The following is a 17,930-nucleotide window of genomic DNA, read 5'->3' as shown; positions in this document are numbered from 1 at the left end:
TTTTAAATAAAGAAGTTGCTTTCACTTTTTTCATAGCATTAGATTTAATTGTGAAAACTGAAAGGAACTAATTGGATTAAACTTAAAATGTAAGTGAATTTATCTGAAATGTTTTTTTATACAAAACACATTTTATATTTATTTCACAGCTCTTCTAATACTGATGGTGAACGGAAGGATTTATGGGTTTGTCATGTCTACTATTGATATGTGTTTTTATTCGGGCAGTAGATTTGCATGTATGGTTTCAGTTCACCAACCAGTGAGCCGGTTTTAGGCCTTCATGTTTTTCGTGGCAAGCACAGGCTTAAAAAGAACACATGAATGTATCATCAGATGAAAATCTCGATTAATCCGAGCCACCTGCTGTTCATCTGGTTAAACTGCATATATTACAGCGGTATACAGCGCCATCGTATGGTCATTGTGTGGTACTGTTATATATTTATACAGGCCATGACGCTTCAGATTATTATAGATCAGCAACCCTCCATCCAAGGCATTATGTTCATGCCCTTATTTTTAAGCTTTGAGCATTTTCACTGGTTAATATACTAACGTCCCTTCTGCTACTGCGGACGGAATGGACTTTATTTAGTTTTTAACTGTATTCTTAAGTAAAGAAAGATGTTTTAATTACAAATTAAATACAATCAAAAAATTAAGTATATTTTGGTATAATGGTGAAGGCCAAATATGCAGAAAGGGGCAACTTTCCAATAGCCCCTTTCATCCTCCGGGGCTAGTTGTCACATTTTTACTGCAGTGAATATTTATCAATACTTATTTTTCTGTATAGTCGTGGCTACAAAGACAATAACATCATAATTACACATTTATGGAATTAACTATTAAAATACAGTTCATTTGAAATTTTGAATCAAAACCTTAAAGTTACTTTATCCAGATAGATATAACCCGTGTGACAACTAGCCCCGGTCAGTTTATAAAGTTATAATAAACCAGGCTGAGTTATATTCGTCCAGACCCCGCCCCCGACAACACATGCATTCATTCATCAGTCAGTCAGCGTCTTTTCGCGGCCATGGCAACATCAGTGGGTAACGGACTGTGGGCCAGTCGAACGTAAAAGTGCCTCGCATAAAGGTAAGACATTTACCTATTGCCATGAAAACGTAGAATTAAATGCAGAACACATCTATCGTATCACATGTTCTTAGTCAGATTCATAAACTAACAAGTGAACTTCATATTTTGTTTCCTTGCAAATCCTTTTTGTTATCGCTGGCCTAAATCTTTAGCGTATTGCACTGTTGCCTTATGGGTAATGTAGTTTCTTAGTGCAATGTTCATTATTTGTATGTGCTTAATAGCAAACGGGGGAAAAACTACAAATCCCGTGTAAAGGAAAAATCAAGAGCGGTGACGTTTGTGCTGTTTTTTACATACAAACGCGATTTTGTAGACATAAATGATTGTATTCTGTTTTAATGGTGGATTTTCAGGTAGGTTAGTTTTTGTTAAAAGAAAAGAAGAAACGCATGGGATGCAAACAATTTGAGGCATCTTGAACGGTATTTATTATGTGCTTCACGTCAAGTGTCCGACGAACGAAATGGTCTTATTTTTGACAGCCACTCTGTGGTTAGGGCAAAGGCTAATAAACCAAAGTTTAGTATTGCAGTAACAGAAACTACAGCTTTCCATCCAAACCCGTAGAGAAATCCTCTCATTGTGTGTGTTATCAGTGAATCCACACACAGAGTGATTCAATCAGTTAAAATAGACCCGATAAGCCTGGAGTGTTTTAGTTATTTAATATTCAGTCACTGAATTTGAAACAATTCCCATAATTAGGGCAGGCGAGAGAGAGAAAAAAACATTGCACAGAGGCTTGATAGGGGAAAAAACCTATGAATGTTACCTTTAATTTAACTTATGAACATCGCAAATTTAATTTAAAATTTGTATAATAAGAAACTATTGGACATCTAAAGTGAGCACACCATCATTTATATCTTTATGGTCTCTATAACATAATTGTAAGAAAAGGCCTATATCGTCTTGGCCCATTTTATCTCCTTCCATCAGTTTTAATATGTCATATTTATGTTGTTTTGATGCCTATACACACTTTCAACTTCCTTACACTCAAGCCAATTTTTTTGTTAACTATTACCAGTAAAAAAGAAATACAGTTACACACAAAACTACTATTTAAAAAAAATGAACAAAAAAAGAATATTTAAACCACTGAATAAATTTTAAATAGAAATGTTCACAAATTCTACATAAAAGGTTCACACAGAATGCTAACAATTAATTGAATGAGCTTTAGTAAAGGGAGCTGTTTTTTAATGTTATAAACATTTCTCTTTCTAACACCCACAAACACAACTCATTCTTTCTGAAGGTTTCGCTGTACAGGTTCCTTGGAGCATTTTACTTAGAAAAAAAATAGTTCTGACACAGAGGGGGACTTCTGAAAGAATAGCTCTTTAAATAGCTCCTGGGTTTTATTTTGTTACATATTTTAAACAAAACTGTAGAAGAGATCTGGAAATGCAGCTCTGGATGATTTGTCAGAAAGTCATTCTCTGTAGCCGACTTCACCCCTCTTCTGTTACTATCTCTAGAAATGTTTGATTTAGCTCTGCATCTTCTTATCAGCCTCTCTGTTCTTTGACATGTTTAGGACTCATGGCCTTCAATCACCAGCATCTCTGATGACGCTGTGAACTCAGGTCACACTGCAGCGCTAAAGCAACGTTCGATTTGATTTCTTTCTCATCATGAATCTGACTGAGATTTGCGACAACGCTAAGAAAGGAAGAGAATATGCACTACTGGGGAATTATGACTCATCTATGGTGTATTATCAAGGTGTTATACAACAGATCCATAAGCACTGTCAGTCCCTCAGAGATCCTGCTCTGAAAGTCAAATGGCAACAAGTAAGGCACTCATATACTGCATGATTCAATCTGATATGTACTTATTTATAGTGCTGTGAATTATATGTGCTTGTGCAGGTATTAGCCAAAGAATATAGTGGTGTTGGTACAGTATATGTAAACTCAAACCAATGCTCCCCCCCCCTACTCTGAGCCCAGGTTCGGCAGGAACTGACAGAGGAATATGAGCAGGTGAAAAGCCTCGTAAACACCCTGGAGAGTTTCAAGGTGGACAAACCCGTTGATTTCCCCAACCCTCTGCCTGAAGAGAGCCCAAGGGACCCCGATATCTGGCCTCCCCCAACCCCAGCGGAGCACAGGTAGAATAGGCAGCTGATTACATAAAGCCCTGAGGAGTTCTGTCAGCTGCAGAGCATGCCACACGTCTCCTGTCTTCATGCTGTCACTGCTGTGTTCACTCATGCGTCATGTCATACAGCACAAAATGGAATTAGCTCAGTGAAAACATATTCACATTCACACATTTTACTGTGTTTTATATTTTTATTTTATTTAAAAAAATGTCTGTTATTGAAATGTTATTTTAATAACTTACATATACACTACTGGTCTGTTTTCCACAAATATATTGAGCAGCAAAATTTTTTTTTTTTTTTTTTGTATGCGCACCACGTCTCGTATTATTATCAATGCTGAAAACAGTTGTGCTGCTTAATAGTTTTGTGGAAAAAAATATTGATGAAAGTTCTAAAGAACTGCATTTATTTAACCCGAATAATGAATTCAGGTCTGTTTTGACCCGGAAGAGATGCAGAAAAATTTGGAGAAAAAAAAAAGCAAAAAAAAAAGCATAGTTTTTAGTTAGAGAACAAACTTTACAAATGCTTTAAAACTCTCATAATAGACATCATTTTTTTTTTTTTAGATTTTTTTTTTTTACAATTCGTGTCATGTTTGACCTGGGTATGTATTGAGTAGGTACTCTTGACAAAACTATCTATAAAGTTATATTAGTGTCAAATGTCTTTTTTCCGTATTTTGTTGATAAACATCAACAAGTATGCCAATTGATGAACCATTGCAGCATGATAACGGATTTCTTTTTCATCTGAATGTGAAGGTTTTATGCAATTTGAATTTATTGATATAGATGAATTTATTTTGTTTTAAAACCTTTCAGACTATTATTTATGTTGTTTTGATGATGTTTTGTTAGAAATAAATGTAGGGTTCATAAATTAGTTGGTAACACTTTACAATAAGGTTCATTAGTTAACATTAGTTAACAACATTAGTAAACACGAACTAAGATTGAACAATACTTCTACAGCATTTATTAATCTTAGTTAATGTTAATTTCAGCATTTACTAATGCATTATTAAAATCACAAGTTGTGTTTGTTAACATTAGTTAATGCACTGTGAACTAACATGAATAAACAATGAACGACTGTATTTTCATTAACAAATATTAATAAATAGTGTAATAAATGCATTGTTCATTGTTTGTTCATGTTAGTTAATACATTAACTAATGTTAATAAATGACAGCTTATTGTAAAGTGTTACCAATAAGTTTCAAGCAGTCATGAGTTATACATTTAAGCTATTTAGTTAAAGGTATTGAATTAAATTACATTCATTCCAATGGGGTTAATACTGGTAACGTGTAATTTAAATTTTCAAAGAATTTCTCAATTAAAAAAAAAAAAGAAGCAGGAATAACATTAGCTTTTTAATTTTTCCCCCCACTCTCACTCTTTAATGAGAAGTTGCTGATCTAATATAATGTGGCTTTAGTTGCAAAAATATTAAGCTAAGACTGTTTTATAAAATAACGATTCTTCAAATGTGAAAATAGTATACAGGCTTTTAATGCATTATGAGATTTAAAATTGGATCCTTGCATCCTATGTATTATATAGATACTATGAATTGCATTCACTAATCGGTTCACAAATCACCAAAAAAAAAAGCCAGTCAGAATATGTGCATTTGTGGTCACATGGTTCAGATGCCCCATGATATCATTCTGTCCGGTCATAGGGGACCTGTCCAGGTGAAGAAGCCAATCACTGTATCAAAGCCCCAGAGAAAGGAGTCACCCGGAATGCAGCATCGCGGCCCTGTGGGCAGAGGTCAGCCGAACGTCAAATCAGAGAGACCGAGCACCCGTGACGGCCGTGGAAATAAAGCTAAGGATGAAAAAGTAAGTTGTATACACTATTAGGCTGAATGCACAAGCTGACAAAACTTAGTCCGAATTGGAATTATGGTTGATTTAATTTCAGTTTTGACAATTTAGGATTTGTAAGTACCTATTATCATGTGTTGTAGCAATGTGTCCTGCCTGTCTGTGTTTTCAGAGTAAGAGGAATGCCCAGGAGGGTGCTTCTGATGTGGAACAGAGGAAGTTTGATGGCACAGGCTATGACAGCGATCTGGTGGATGCACTGGAGAGGGACATTGTGTCCCGGAATCCCAATATCCACTGGTATTGTGCCACTTTAGCACTAGTTTTACTGTTCAAATACTTACAAGTATATAGTATACAAAATAAATGTGTATATATACAATTGTATTGCTCATTTGCTATAATTCAATTGAATATAATTATATTGTGATATTGCATGACTTTGCACAGTTGATGTTGTTATCGACTATTGAAAAACCTGGATTGAACCTGAATGAATTTTGCACTGACGATTACTTGTCAAACAAATAATTGCAATTAACATTATAATTGTCTGTTATGCTCATGTCTCTTAAAATATAAGCCTAATAAATTATCTAATTTTTTTTTATTTTTTTTATTTTTTTATTTTTTTACTTATAATTAAATATGGCCAGAAGTTTTTTTTTTTTTAATGCAATAAAAATATATTTGAAAATTAAAAATATTTTTTCTTTATTTTTCACTTTAATTTTGGTCCACTTCACATTTGCACAACCACTGATAATGGCTGAATTTTAATGTTTGGGTTGCAATTAAAATGTAAACTGCTCAATTATCGTGATTCTCTCAAATTCATGATTATATAAAATAATAACTACTGTAAAACACTACATACTAAAGTACAAAATGTGCCAAGGCACTTTTCTCACTCTTAAATGTTTATTCATAAATAGATTGGCTAGTTTGATCATTCTTTCAGCATTCAGTAAGAGTTAGAACTTTAAATTCAAATCCAAATATTTTTTTCTATGAAAATAAGTCCTGAAAATGTGAACAAAAAAGTCCCTCGGGCCTAGGCATTGGCTGTATAAATAGCAATGCAGTAAGTTTAGTTTTCATACTTAACCAGAGACAAATAAGTAACGTGTTGAGTCAGCGACAGCTGTCAGTCACAGTGGCAGTTAGTGATTCAGTGCTGGACGGTGATTCAAGCAAGCTGTCATGTGTTACTGTTCCTGCAGGGATGACATAGCAGATCTGGAAGAAGCCAAAAAGCTGCTGAGAGAGGCAGTGGTCCTGCCTATGTGGATGCCAGACTTCTTCAAGGGGATCCGCCGCCCGTGGAAGGTTAATATGTTAGATGACACCTGATGCCAGAGTTTGATATCTGAACATACACACATATGGATACATAGTCTGTCAATACTATGTTTTTGCCAACATTTATGTGCCCATTTGTTTCCATTTCTCGTGTTCATAATTTTTTAGCCCAGGAGGGGGCGCTGTTATACTAGTTAATCATGTAGGACAGAATTCACATTCTTCAACACAGGCTCTCATTAGTGCTGTATCATTCGACACAGATTGAGTACGGCTGATATATTTTGCCTTCAGTTTGTTTTCCACATGCCGTCTGTTTTATTGAAGCATTTTTTCCTCAAACCATCAGCTATGGTAATATATGCCCATGCGAAGTCTTGTTGTTTTTAAACTCGCAGGGGGTGCTGATGGTGGGCCCTCCAGGCACAGGGAAGACCATGTTGGCTAAAGCGGTTGCAACCGAATGTGGCACAACATTTTTCAATGTTTCGTCCTCCACGCTGACCTCAAAGTACAGGGGAGAGTCTGAGAAACTCGTGCGGCTCCTTTTTGAAATGGTGAGTGATCTCAGGGGAAGTAATGTAGGCACTGTGATAGAGTGTCTATTGATTTGTTTAGTTTTTTTTGCTGACGGTATAATTTCATAGTGATTAGGAGCAGGAGTTAAGTAGGCATCAAGGCACAAATGATCGAAAGTGATAAAAATGTCCTAGATATTTAAAATGCCTCAATTAAAGACCCCATAGTAAAGCTCCTTTCTTGACCATTTCTGGATGATAAAAATCATCGTAGAAAACAATGAGTAATTAAGTAGTTAGTTAGACAACATAAAAGTAAAAATACCCCTCAAAATAAATGTTGATTTAACATTAATTGGCAAAAAATGCTCCGTAAAATCAGGTAAAAAAATACTGAAAATCAGTGTTGATTTGACAAATGAGCAATTACTTGTGTTTTTATAGGCAAAGTTAGGTTGTTAGTCAGTTAGTTAATTAGTTAGTTAGCAAGGTAGTTATTTAATTAGAGAAATAAACCATAAAAGGTAAAAATACCTTTGATAAGCAATGTTAATTTGACTTAATATAGGGGAGATAAAATTTATTTAGTAAGTTTAGTTTAGTTAGACAGTTATGCCCTAATAAAAGCAAAGTTTTTATGGGAAAAAAATTAGTTAGTTAGCTAGCCATGTCATTAGAGAAAAAATATGCCCTCATAAAATGTGAAAAAACAAAACTGTAATGGGTCAAAATTATCAATTTTTCTATTATGCCAAAATCATTAGGATATTAAGTAAAGATCATGTTCCATGAAATTCCATTCCTACTGTAAATATATCAAAACTTAAATTTTGATTAGTAGTATGCATTGCTAAGGACTTAATTTGGACAACTTTAAAGGTGATTTTCTCAATATGTTGATTTTTTTTTTTTGGCACCCTCAGATTCCAGATTCCCAAATAGTTGTATCTCGGCCAAATATTGTCCTATCTTAACAAACCATACATCAATGGAGCTTATTTATTCTGCTTTCAGATGATGTATAAATTTCAATGCAAAAAAGGTCAAAAAATGTAACCTTGTGACTGGTTTTGTGGTCCAGGGTCACATATAAGAAAAAAAGGCTAGTTAGTTAGTTACATAAAAAAGAAAAGAAAAAAAAAGAAAAAGAGTCCTGACTCTGATGGTGTTAAAATGAAGTAATATAATTTATGATAACATGATAACAGCTTATTACTTTCCGTCAGTCATCTAGGTCTTTAAGATCAACAAACAAGTGGGATCAGGCCTACCATCTGAGATTAGAGAGATTACATTCATAAATGTTTTCAAAACTGGGGTTAAAAATTATTATGTCTGCTGGTGCAGTTGTTTTTAAATAAAAGGAATGAATGAATGAACATCATAACATCAAACTAAAAATGTTGGTCATGTCATAGTCTATATTGTCTATACTGGATATTTGCACTTCTATAGGTTTTGGTCAGTTTTGTTTCATTTTTTTGCTGTAACAGGCTCGTTTTTACGCCCCTACAACAATTTTTATTGATGAGATTGACTCTATTTGTGGGAGACGGGGCACATCAGATGAGCATGAGGCCAGTCGCAGAGTGAAGTCAGAATTACTCGTGCAGATGGATGGTGAGTTTTGTGTGGTAGGCGACTCTGTTATGATAGTACAATGAATGATGCAGCCTTATTTAAACACCCACCCGTGTAATGGCATCAGGTGTAGGAGGTGCTCAAGAGAGTGACGATCCGTCTAAAATGGTAATGGTCCTGGCTGCCACTAACTTCCCCTGGGACATTGATGAGGCTCTAAGGAGAAGACTGGAGAAGAGGATCTACATTCCACTACCCACTGGTAATCTAACACCCTCACACACAAACGCCCATCAACAGGAAAACGTTCTCCAGGCAGTCACGGCTCCTCTGATTTCTCCATGCATGTCACCCACTCATAAATGAACCAGCCTGACTAATTTCTCTCCATTCACACTGTGCTGTGTAGTTCAGTTAGTTAGTCATTACTCACGAGCATTCATTGTCTGATGCAACTTTTTTGTTATAGTTACAGGGCCTGGATTTTAGAATTTCAAATTGGATGGGAGACAAAAATATGTAAATTTTTTTAAAAGGTCACATTTCTCCCCAAAAACAAAAGGGGAAAAATGGAAATTATTGACACAAATAAAAGGAAGCTTATTTTTAGAACCACGAAGATCTTTCTAATTGTGGCATTTATACCTGACACTTGAGCACATTTTGAAATATGAGTAATAGTAAAATTAAACCAGCATAAATTAAAATCAAAATAACAAAGCAATTTACAAATACTTTATAATAAAATTATAATATTATTGTTTTTTTTTCATTGCTAATTTAATGTAACTTAATATAAAATTTTATTTATAAAATTAAACATATATTTACCATATTTCCTGGAAAATAAGTCACACCTGACTATAAGTCGGATCAGGTCAAATTTGCTTGTTGAGAGGAAAAAAACAGAAAAAATACATATTATTATTATTATTTTTGATATTATATTCAGAAATAATGTAAAATACCCAGAAAATAAAATGAAATGAAAAAACAAACACGATTTTAGTTCCCCCTCACTCCACAACAAATAACAACTACATTTAATTGTATTCAGAACAGAACAGGAATGAAAAATATATGTATTAAAAGAACATAAATTATAGTAGCATTCATTATGAACGACATTTATTTTAAACGACAAGCTTATTTTCAAGTAAAACTGAAAATATGATGTTTTAGATGGAAAAAAAAGGCTTACTTTTTTAAAATGATAAAAAAAAGAGAAATACAGTAGTCAAAGTAGCATCATAATAATCACATAGCTATCTATTTAAAAAAAAAAAAAATCAAAACAGGAAAAACATGGTTTTCATAATGTTCATATGATTACTGAACTCCACAGCTCAAGGTCGAGCAGAACTCTTAAAGATCAACCTAAGGGAAGTTGAAGTGGCATCTGATGTGGATCTCACCCTCATCGCTGAGAAAATTGATGGTTATTCAGGAGCTGACATCACCAACGTCTGCAGGTACAGTATGTTTTCAGGATTACAGATAACACCTTGTCCTAACTGAACTTGATGTGACAGGTTTGAAGCATCAAGTCATTTTTATGCTCTTGCTAAAAACATAATGTGGCATATAGTGACAAAATCACAGCCAATAAGAACAGACTCAAGCTCAACAGTGGTTGCCTGGGGCTCGTTAGTACATTTTCCATTCATTTTCCCCTTCAGCGTTGCAGAAAATTCCTGAATAGAAGAGTTATCTTGAACCAAACCAACCAGCCCTAGCTGTTTCATGGACCTATTCATCCAAAGAAGCACACTGCATATTGCCCATAATTGAAAATGATTTAATCAGTTCAGTATGGGTTTATGTGGTTTGTCTCTGCATAATAAGCAGGGAGGGGAGAAAGTAATTCAATATCTTTCACTTTAATGCCTAAAGGAATAGTTCACCCAAAAAGGAAAACTTGCTAAAAATATACTCTCCCTGATCTTCAGATAGATTAGTTTGTTTCTTCATCAGAACATACAGTATTTGGAGAAATTTAGCATTGCATCAGCAGCTCATCAATGGATCCTCTGCAGTGAATGGGTGCCGTCAGAATGAGAGCCTAAACAGCTGATAAAAACATCACAATAATCCACAAGTAATCCTTCCACACAACTCCAGTCCATCAAATTACATCTTGTGAAGCAAAAAGCTGCATGTTTGTAGTAAATCGATCATTGAGACCATTTTAACTTCAAACTGTTGCTTCCAGCTAAAATAAGAGTCCCCCATCCATAATAAAAAAATATGTTGGTGGATTTTGATGTGAGAGGACAACAGGGAATCGATTTGGATGGATAATGGACTGGTATTTTGGCCAGAAGCAAAAGTTTAAAGTTAAAACACGTTAATGATGGACATTTTTATGACAAACACAGCTTTTCGCTTCACAAGATGTTAACTGATAGACTGGAGTGGTGTGGATTATTTGTGGAGTATTGTAATGTTTTTATGAGCTGTTTGAATTCTGACGGCACCCATTCACTGCAGAGGATCCATTAGTGAGCAAGTGATCCAAATCTGTTCTGATGAAGAAACAAACTCATCTATATCTTGGATGGCCTGAGGGTGAGTATATTTTCCACAGATTTTCATTTGTGGGTGAACGATTCCTTTAAATGAAGCCGCATGCTCCAAATATGTAGATTGATGGTGTTGATTTGACTGATGAACTTTGTTCTTTTGTGCTCTCAGAGATGCATCAATGATGGCGATGCGAAGGAGGATCCAGGGTCTGAGTCCAGAGGAGATCCGTGCTCTTTCTAAAGATGAGCTGCAGATGCCAGTCACCATGGAGGACTTTGAGCTTGCACTCAAAAAGATCTCAAAATCTGTCTCGGCTGCAGACCTGCAGAAATACGAGTCCTGGATGTCTGAGTTTGGGTCTGTGTAAAGAGAAAGACAGCCACAAGATAAGTGGGAGAACACATTGTGGACCAACACTTGAAAAAAGGCACAGTTTTATGTTTCGAGACATTTTAATATGCAAAGATGATACTGAAACTAGTCAAATCAGTGTTCATATGCGTTTGGACACGTTTGGACTGAGAAAAGTCCCACCTTCAATTACTACCGGTCTGTGTATGACACTGAGCCACGTTTTTTTTTTCTTAGCATCTCAGTTTCAAGTATTTCTAACTTCATTCTCTGCTAACAGATGGAAATCACCTGAGTTGCTAATGACCTGTCTTAAGTTTCAAAACTGAAACGCCTGTGAAAATGATACTTGACAAGGGAGACCAGCATAATCCTGGTGCTATGCTGGATGTTTTTTTTGATGTTTATTAGTGTGTAGACATTCATATGTGCTGTGTTCTTTTATTTGTTTTACTTGATAGTTATAATAAAATTAACATTTGTTCTCTACCTATTTAATGTCAAAATTGACTTATTTTCTCAATACACTAAAAAAAAACAGTTGTAGGATTTACTCAGATATTGCTGATAAATTTTTACAAATAATTACAAAGAACCTGCAATTAACACATTGAATTAAACATGAAAGTTTGAAATAGAAAGACAGAAATAGTATTTTACAAACTTTAGTAATTCTGTTTTATTTACAACTTAATTTTATTTTATTTTTTTTATCAGTGCACGTTGTTCCAAAGAAAAACACAGTTTCTCTTCATAACATTTCATCCAAAAACAATAACTTGTCCTAGCTCTGAAACTAATTTTCTTTCGGACGATGTCATCAAGACTGTGCAGGCTGTTGATAATATATACCGATTAACTCAAACTCTGTATATTTTTAGTGGATAAAATGAAGTCCCACCCTACTTATTTATTTCTTTAAATGTCCTGGTTCACTCAGAAATATATATCACATTGCCAAAGTAAAATGTTTTGCTTTTTCATTTTGTTTTAACGTTAGCGAAATTACAATTTCACAAACAAAAAAGGACCATTGTCTATTGTCAATAGGGAAATACAGCTCGCAACTCACTTTCCAACCAAGCAGGTTTCTGTTGGCGAATCGACATGAATCTGTTGCGAAATCTGTCCTCCATCATGCAAAATTCCCAATCATTTGGAATACTGTTGAAATGAACAGATTTCGCCTGCAAAGATTCGCCAAACAATAATAAATGTGACCGTGTATTTATATGTTACAGACATTTCTGTAGAATTTCACGAACTAAAAAGGACCATTGTGTATTGTCAATAGTGAAGTAGAGCTCGCAACTCACTTTGCAACCAAGCAGGTTTCTGTTGGCAAATCGACATGAATCTGTTGCGAAATCTGTCCGCCTTCATGCAAAATTCCCAATTGCTTGGTTTTCTGTTGAAACCAATGGATTTAACCAAACCAAAAACCAAACACTTGAAAATGTGACCGTATATTTCCGTTACAAATTTTCAAACATTGTCCAAAATGTCTAAAAAACAAATCCTTGATCAATGCTCATTAATTATTGTATTATATTACTAACAGAAGTACAATTTGAGAATTGTAATCAGGGATTATCACATCTGATGTTCAAGCGTTTACAGTTTGTATGACAGCTTGATAGTAACCAGATCTGCATGCATGATGGGCGATAAAGTTGTTGTGTCCTTCAGCAGCAGAAGGGTGTGACTCAGTCGTCAGGAGGGAGGACAGTGGGGGAAGAGGATGACTGTGTTGTTGTGGGCCATGCTGTGTGAGTGTGGGCTGTGTGTGGAGTTTATTGTTTTCTGACTACTTCAGAGTCAATGCGATAACGTCATGATGTGTTGTCAGCCTCAAGCGAAGTTTCCTGATTGTTATGAAATTATTTATCCGTCCTGCTTTTTATTTTTTCTCCATCACCCAGTTATGGCCAGCATCAAAAGTCACAGACTGACAATACTTAATGTAAACTGGCATGATGCAGCATTATACCAGCATAGATAGCATCCGGTTAAATTGGTTACTGAGTGGTTGGTGAAAAAGATGTAGGTTTTGAGTTTGTATGGACACAGATGGACGTGGCAGCTAGTGTATAACCAAAGAGAGTGTGAATGAATCATAAGTATGGACAACAGTCCGGCCGGCTGACAAGAGGACCGGTGATGGCATGACGTGGCATTTGTGCGGTAGAAATCGAGGATAATAGTCAATACTTGTCCTGAAGCGTGGCTCTTTAAAGGCCACTACACATGGCTACGACACAGACCAGCTGCTCTTATTTTTTTTTGATGATTTGTCTCCACTGAACAGTTTGTGCAAGCAGGAAAAAGTGTCATTTATATAAAAAAGCTATACAAATTATTTCATACATGTGCTTTATCTGTGTATTTATTATTAGGTTATTATAGTGAAAATGCTTCTAATTAAATTTTTTTTCTAATTACATTTTTTTTTTTCAGCACAGCAATTTGAGTGAACATTTTTACAAAAATAGTAACATGAATTTCTGAAATTCTTAGCATTAGTTTGTTGCCCTTTTGAACACCTGAATTGAATGGTCTGAGTTGACCTAATAATGCAGAATTTTAATAATTTTGATTCATTTTAGAAAATGACAGAAGATTTTTACACAAGTTTAAACTTTTCTATTAATTTCTATGTTTAAATGAAATTAAAATCCTATATTTTTGATATGGTATCAAATATTTTAAATTATATATGTATATAAATATATACACACACTGTATAAATATATATATATATATATATATATATATATATATATATATATATATATATATATATATAAAAACCTATAAAAATATCTGATGACAGTATTGCATGGTTGGTGTGTGTGGGGTGTTGGATAAAAGGCAGATGTTCCAGACGGCGTCAAATGCATCTATTTTTACCCATCCATAACTGCCTGTTCCTAATCACAAAGTGCATTCTGGGAATATATCTTCAGTTTAGTGGTGTAGATAGTATGTAACTTGAGGATTTAGTGGTACAGACTCTGATCAGTTACTCCTCCACAGCATCTGGCCCCAGACAGATGTAGATGCTTTAATGGATTTTATCTATTAGAAAAAAACACGCTACAGTCGATACATCTGTTGCATTTAGATAGAATGATGTGTACATTACATAACTCTACATAAATTTGTATTTGTTAATGGCACCATATCCACACGAAAGCATTTGATGATGTTTGCTGTAGCACAGACACATGTAATCTCTGAAGATATAAATGGCTTTTATGTGAATATTTGTGGTTACCATAGAATGAGTGTTTGAGAATTCAGTTTTATGTACTGTATTCTGAGAAACTCGCATGACCTTCAGCAGATTTTACGCTCTTCTGAAAGTAGTTTTGATAGGAAGGAAAGTTTGAAGAAGGCTACTGTGCTGCATTTGATACTTCTTTGCATTGTGTGCTTCTGCTCTCGGTTTCAGACCTCAGCTGTGTTGCAGTTTCTAATATGTCCCATGAGATGATGCTTTTGTTGGTTGTTGCTCTTCATCACCAAATTTCCTGTTTTACACATGTGACCCCTAGTGCCTTAGAGAGAAGAGAGTTTCCTGAAATAAATACACGCTGTAACACGACCAGTTTGAAAGCCTGTGGGACGGTCTCAGAAAGGCCTACGTGGGTAATAACATTTAATCTTTGTTGAATTTTATTGAAATTAAGGGCAATTACTGTGTAAATGTACTGTTGCACAGCCTTTTAAAATTTTTTTTTTATACCTATCTGAGATGATAATCATCTCTACTATCTGCCATAACAACTATATACAATACAACAATTCTATAATGTTTATTTTTCCCTATATAAACAATAATTTTATATATTATATAAGTATAATTTATAATTGCATACTGTTTATTCAATCCAATTCATATGTATTACAACAACAATAATTACTGCACATGAATACTAAATATTAATGTTATGAATAACAATAATTTATTTACTATATAAATCAATATACAATTATATATATATATATATATATTTATCTACATATTTATGCATATTTAATATATGTATTTTGTATATACATGGAAATATGTATATCATACGTGTTCCTATTATTAATATGTATCATTCATAATCATTTAATATAATTTGTAATGTAATATAATTTTATATAGATGTACTGTAATAAATCTATATTAAATATTATATTTTATATGTATGTAATTATGAATATAGGTAAAATATAAGAAAATATGAAAATATATTTTAGTCATAGAATATAATTGTATGTACATTGTGTACTACTGGTACTAAGAGTAATAAGCATGATTTAATAATGGAATATCAATAATATGTACAATTTATATTTAATGTGTGACATTTAATTTAATGTCTATAAATACTACATATTATTATTATTATTAATATATGTTAAGATTAAAAATTCATATGTTACAATTATATATTTATTGTAATTATGTATTTATTACAATTATTATTCAAATACGTATGCTCACTAGGTTTTCTTGCTGTTCTTTTTCTGCATCACTGGACGGAACTGTCGTCTTGGGCTGCCGGCCATAATCAGTGACAGAGCCAAAATTCAAATCACTAGGGTTTCCTCTCGTCAGACGAGCCCAGCATGTTCAGCTCTGCCGGACTGCTGTGCTCCGACATTGTTAGTGAGATACAGGATATCCCTGAAGGGGGAGAAAGCTAAACCATATCAGACCTAATCAACATTGTTTGTTAAACAGTAAGCCAGACATCCTTCTCCATGATATAACACCCCACGCCCAACAGACATAAACAGTACACCGTGAGCTCCCGGGCAACATTTCAACCCCTAAATATGGACGCAGAGTACTCAGAACACGTGCTTGAATCAAATAGTAATATTAATCGCTTCCAGTAAACGTACTGAAATGCCAAGTTCAGAGGCAAACTTTCAGTCATGCAACTATTAATGAAACTGAAGTACATAAAAATGTTAAACTGCTGTTCAGATAAATCTTATAATCATAAAATATTATTAAACAGCAGTTGGAGGCCTTATTTCTATCAGTATCACCCTAGTGAAAATGAACCATGGCTTTATTGCAGTAAATAATTTTTTGTTTTTTTTTGTTTTTTTGCCATATTTATTACCATTCGTATAACCAGTTTTACTATAAATACCGTGGTTAAACTATGGTTAGTGTGGCAAAGCCATGGTTAATTTGTGGTTACCATTATTTAATTATAGTAGCATGGTTTTTTGGTTTTTATATGTAGTAAATTTTAATTTACTGATTAATTTTCATAAGGGCATGGACAGCATTGTTATTTTAGTATCACTGAGATATAATATTTTCAATCTTGAATTAGTTTTATTTTTGTATATTCCATTTTAATTTTAATTTGAAAGAAAAAAGACATACAGACATATAGGCTATACAAGAAAATGATAATAAAATGGACAAAAACACACAACAAAATTACAAAAAAATGTCCTACATTTTTATCCTAGTTTTTAAAAATACATCTGTATATTTTATTTATTTATTCAGTTTCAGTTTAAGTCATGTTAGTACATCAAGTTAAACTAAATTAAAAGGGGGAAATGCTGCTTTGGTAACTAACTGAAATCAAATATTGTTTTGTATTTTATTTTTATTAATCAATGTTTTTAGTTCCAGCCCTATAATAACCCTAAAGCCTCCAGGCCTGTCTTTGTGCTGAATGCATGAGGTCCATCTGCCAGCATGATTAACGTTCCCAGTAATAACTGCTATTTGATCTAGTGTTATTCTTTCAATAGGAACTGCTTCCCATCCTGCATCCTAATCCTGTTTCTCAGGTCAAATTACAAGAAGAACTTCGTCCCCTTGTTTGAAATCTAGAAAATCCTCCTAGCTTGTTTGTGGCCACACGTGACTAGCTAGGCTTCATTAAGATAATGGTTGATATTAGACCTGCGAGAGGATTCACATTACACCAATGCTAATTGAGGTCCTGCGAGGTGGTCTGGCTATTTGCAGCTTCCTGTCATCATCACTAATCTCGAAGGAACACAAAATGGGATGTCAAGGTGCTCTGTCACACCAACCCCTACAGCTGTACAGGATGAATTGAGATTTTTTTTTTCTTTACACAAATGAGGTGGGTTTAAGCGGTATTAGACAGGGCTGCCCACATGATGTCAGCAGATGATGTCACAGCTGATGGAAAAAGCAACATCTGTTGAGTTGAGGAATATTTCTGGTTAAAGGGATACTCCATCCAAAAATGAAAATTGTGTCATTAATCACTTACCCCCATGTCGTTCCAAACCGGTAAAAGCTTCGTTCGTCCTCGGAACACAATTGAAGGTATTTTGGATGAAAACCGGGAGGCTTGTGACTGTCCCATTGACTGCTAAGTAAATTACACTGTCAAGGCACAGAAAAGTATAAAAACATCACCAACTGCGTACGCTATTCTCTGTCATCAGTAACGCATGGATACGCTGTTTCCGTTCAAATCAAAGCGTAAATAAACGTACAATACGTATCCATGCGTTACTGATAACAGAGAATAGCGTACGCACTTTGCGTCCATCGGATGCTCTCCAAAATTGCGC

The 17,930-nt window shown here is 34.4% G+C and overlaps 1 protein-coding gene across 2 annotated transcripts; it reads left to right on the top strand.

The window, feature by feature from the left end:
• Positions 1-991: 991 nt before the first annotated feature.
• On the top strand, positions 992-12,065 carry katnal1 (katanin p60 subunit A-like 1). Of its 2 annotated transcripts, none has more exons than XM_058788285.1 (11): positions 992-1,107; positions 2,657-2,915; positions 3,075-3,235; positions 4,923-5,085; positions 5,243-5,370; positions 6,294-6,399; positions 6,771-6,929; positions 8,384-8,510; positions 8,599-8,733; positions 9,817-9,943; positions 11,166-12,065. In XM_058788285.1, exons 2-11 carry the CDS (start codon positions 2,754-2,756, stop codon positions 11,362-11,364), a joined length of 1,467 nt encoding a protein of 488 aa, XP_058644268.1. In that variant the 5' UTR covers positions 992-1,107; positions 2,657-2,753; the 3' UTR covers positions 11,365-12,065. The 2 variants fall into 2 exon arrangements, with proteins under 2 accessions (XP_058644268.1, XP_058644267.1); XM_058788284.1 differs by lacking the exon at positions 992-1,107 and adding an exon at positions 1,383-1,535.
• The last annotated feature ends 5,865 nt before the right edge of the window (positions 12,066-17,930 follow it).

The sequence above is a fragment of the Onychostoma macrolepis genome, chromosome 10, assembly GCF_012432095.1.
Source record: "Onychostoma macrolepis isolate SWU-2019 chromosome 10, ASM1243209v1, whole genome shotgun sequence".
Lineage (NCBI taxonomy): Eukaryota > Metazoa > Chordata > Actinopteri > Cypriniformes > Cyprinidae > Onychostoma > Onychostoma macrolepis.
This window is presented reverse-complemented; position numbering and strand designations above follow the sequence as displayed.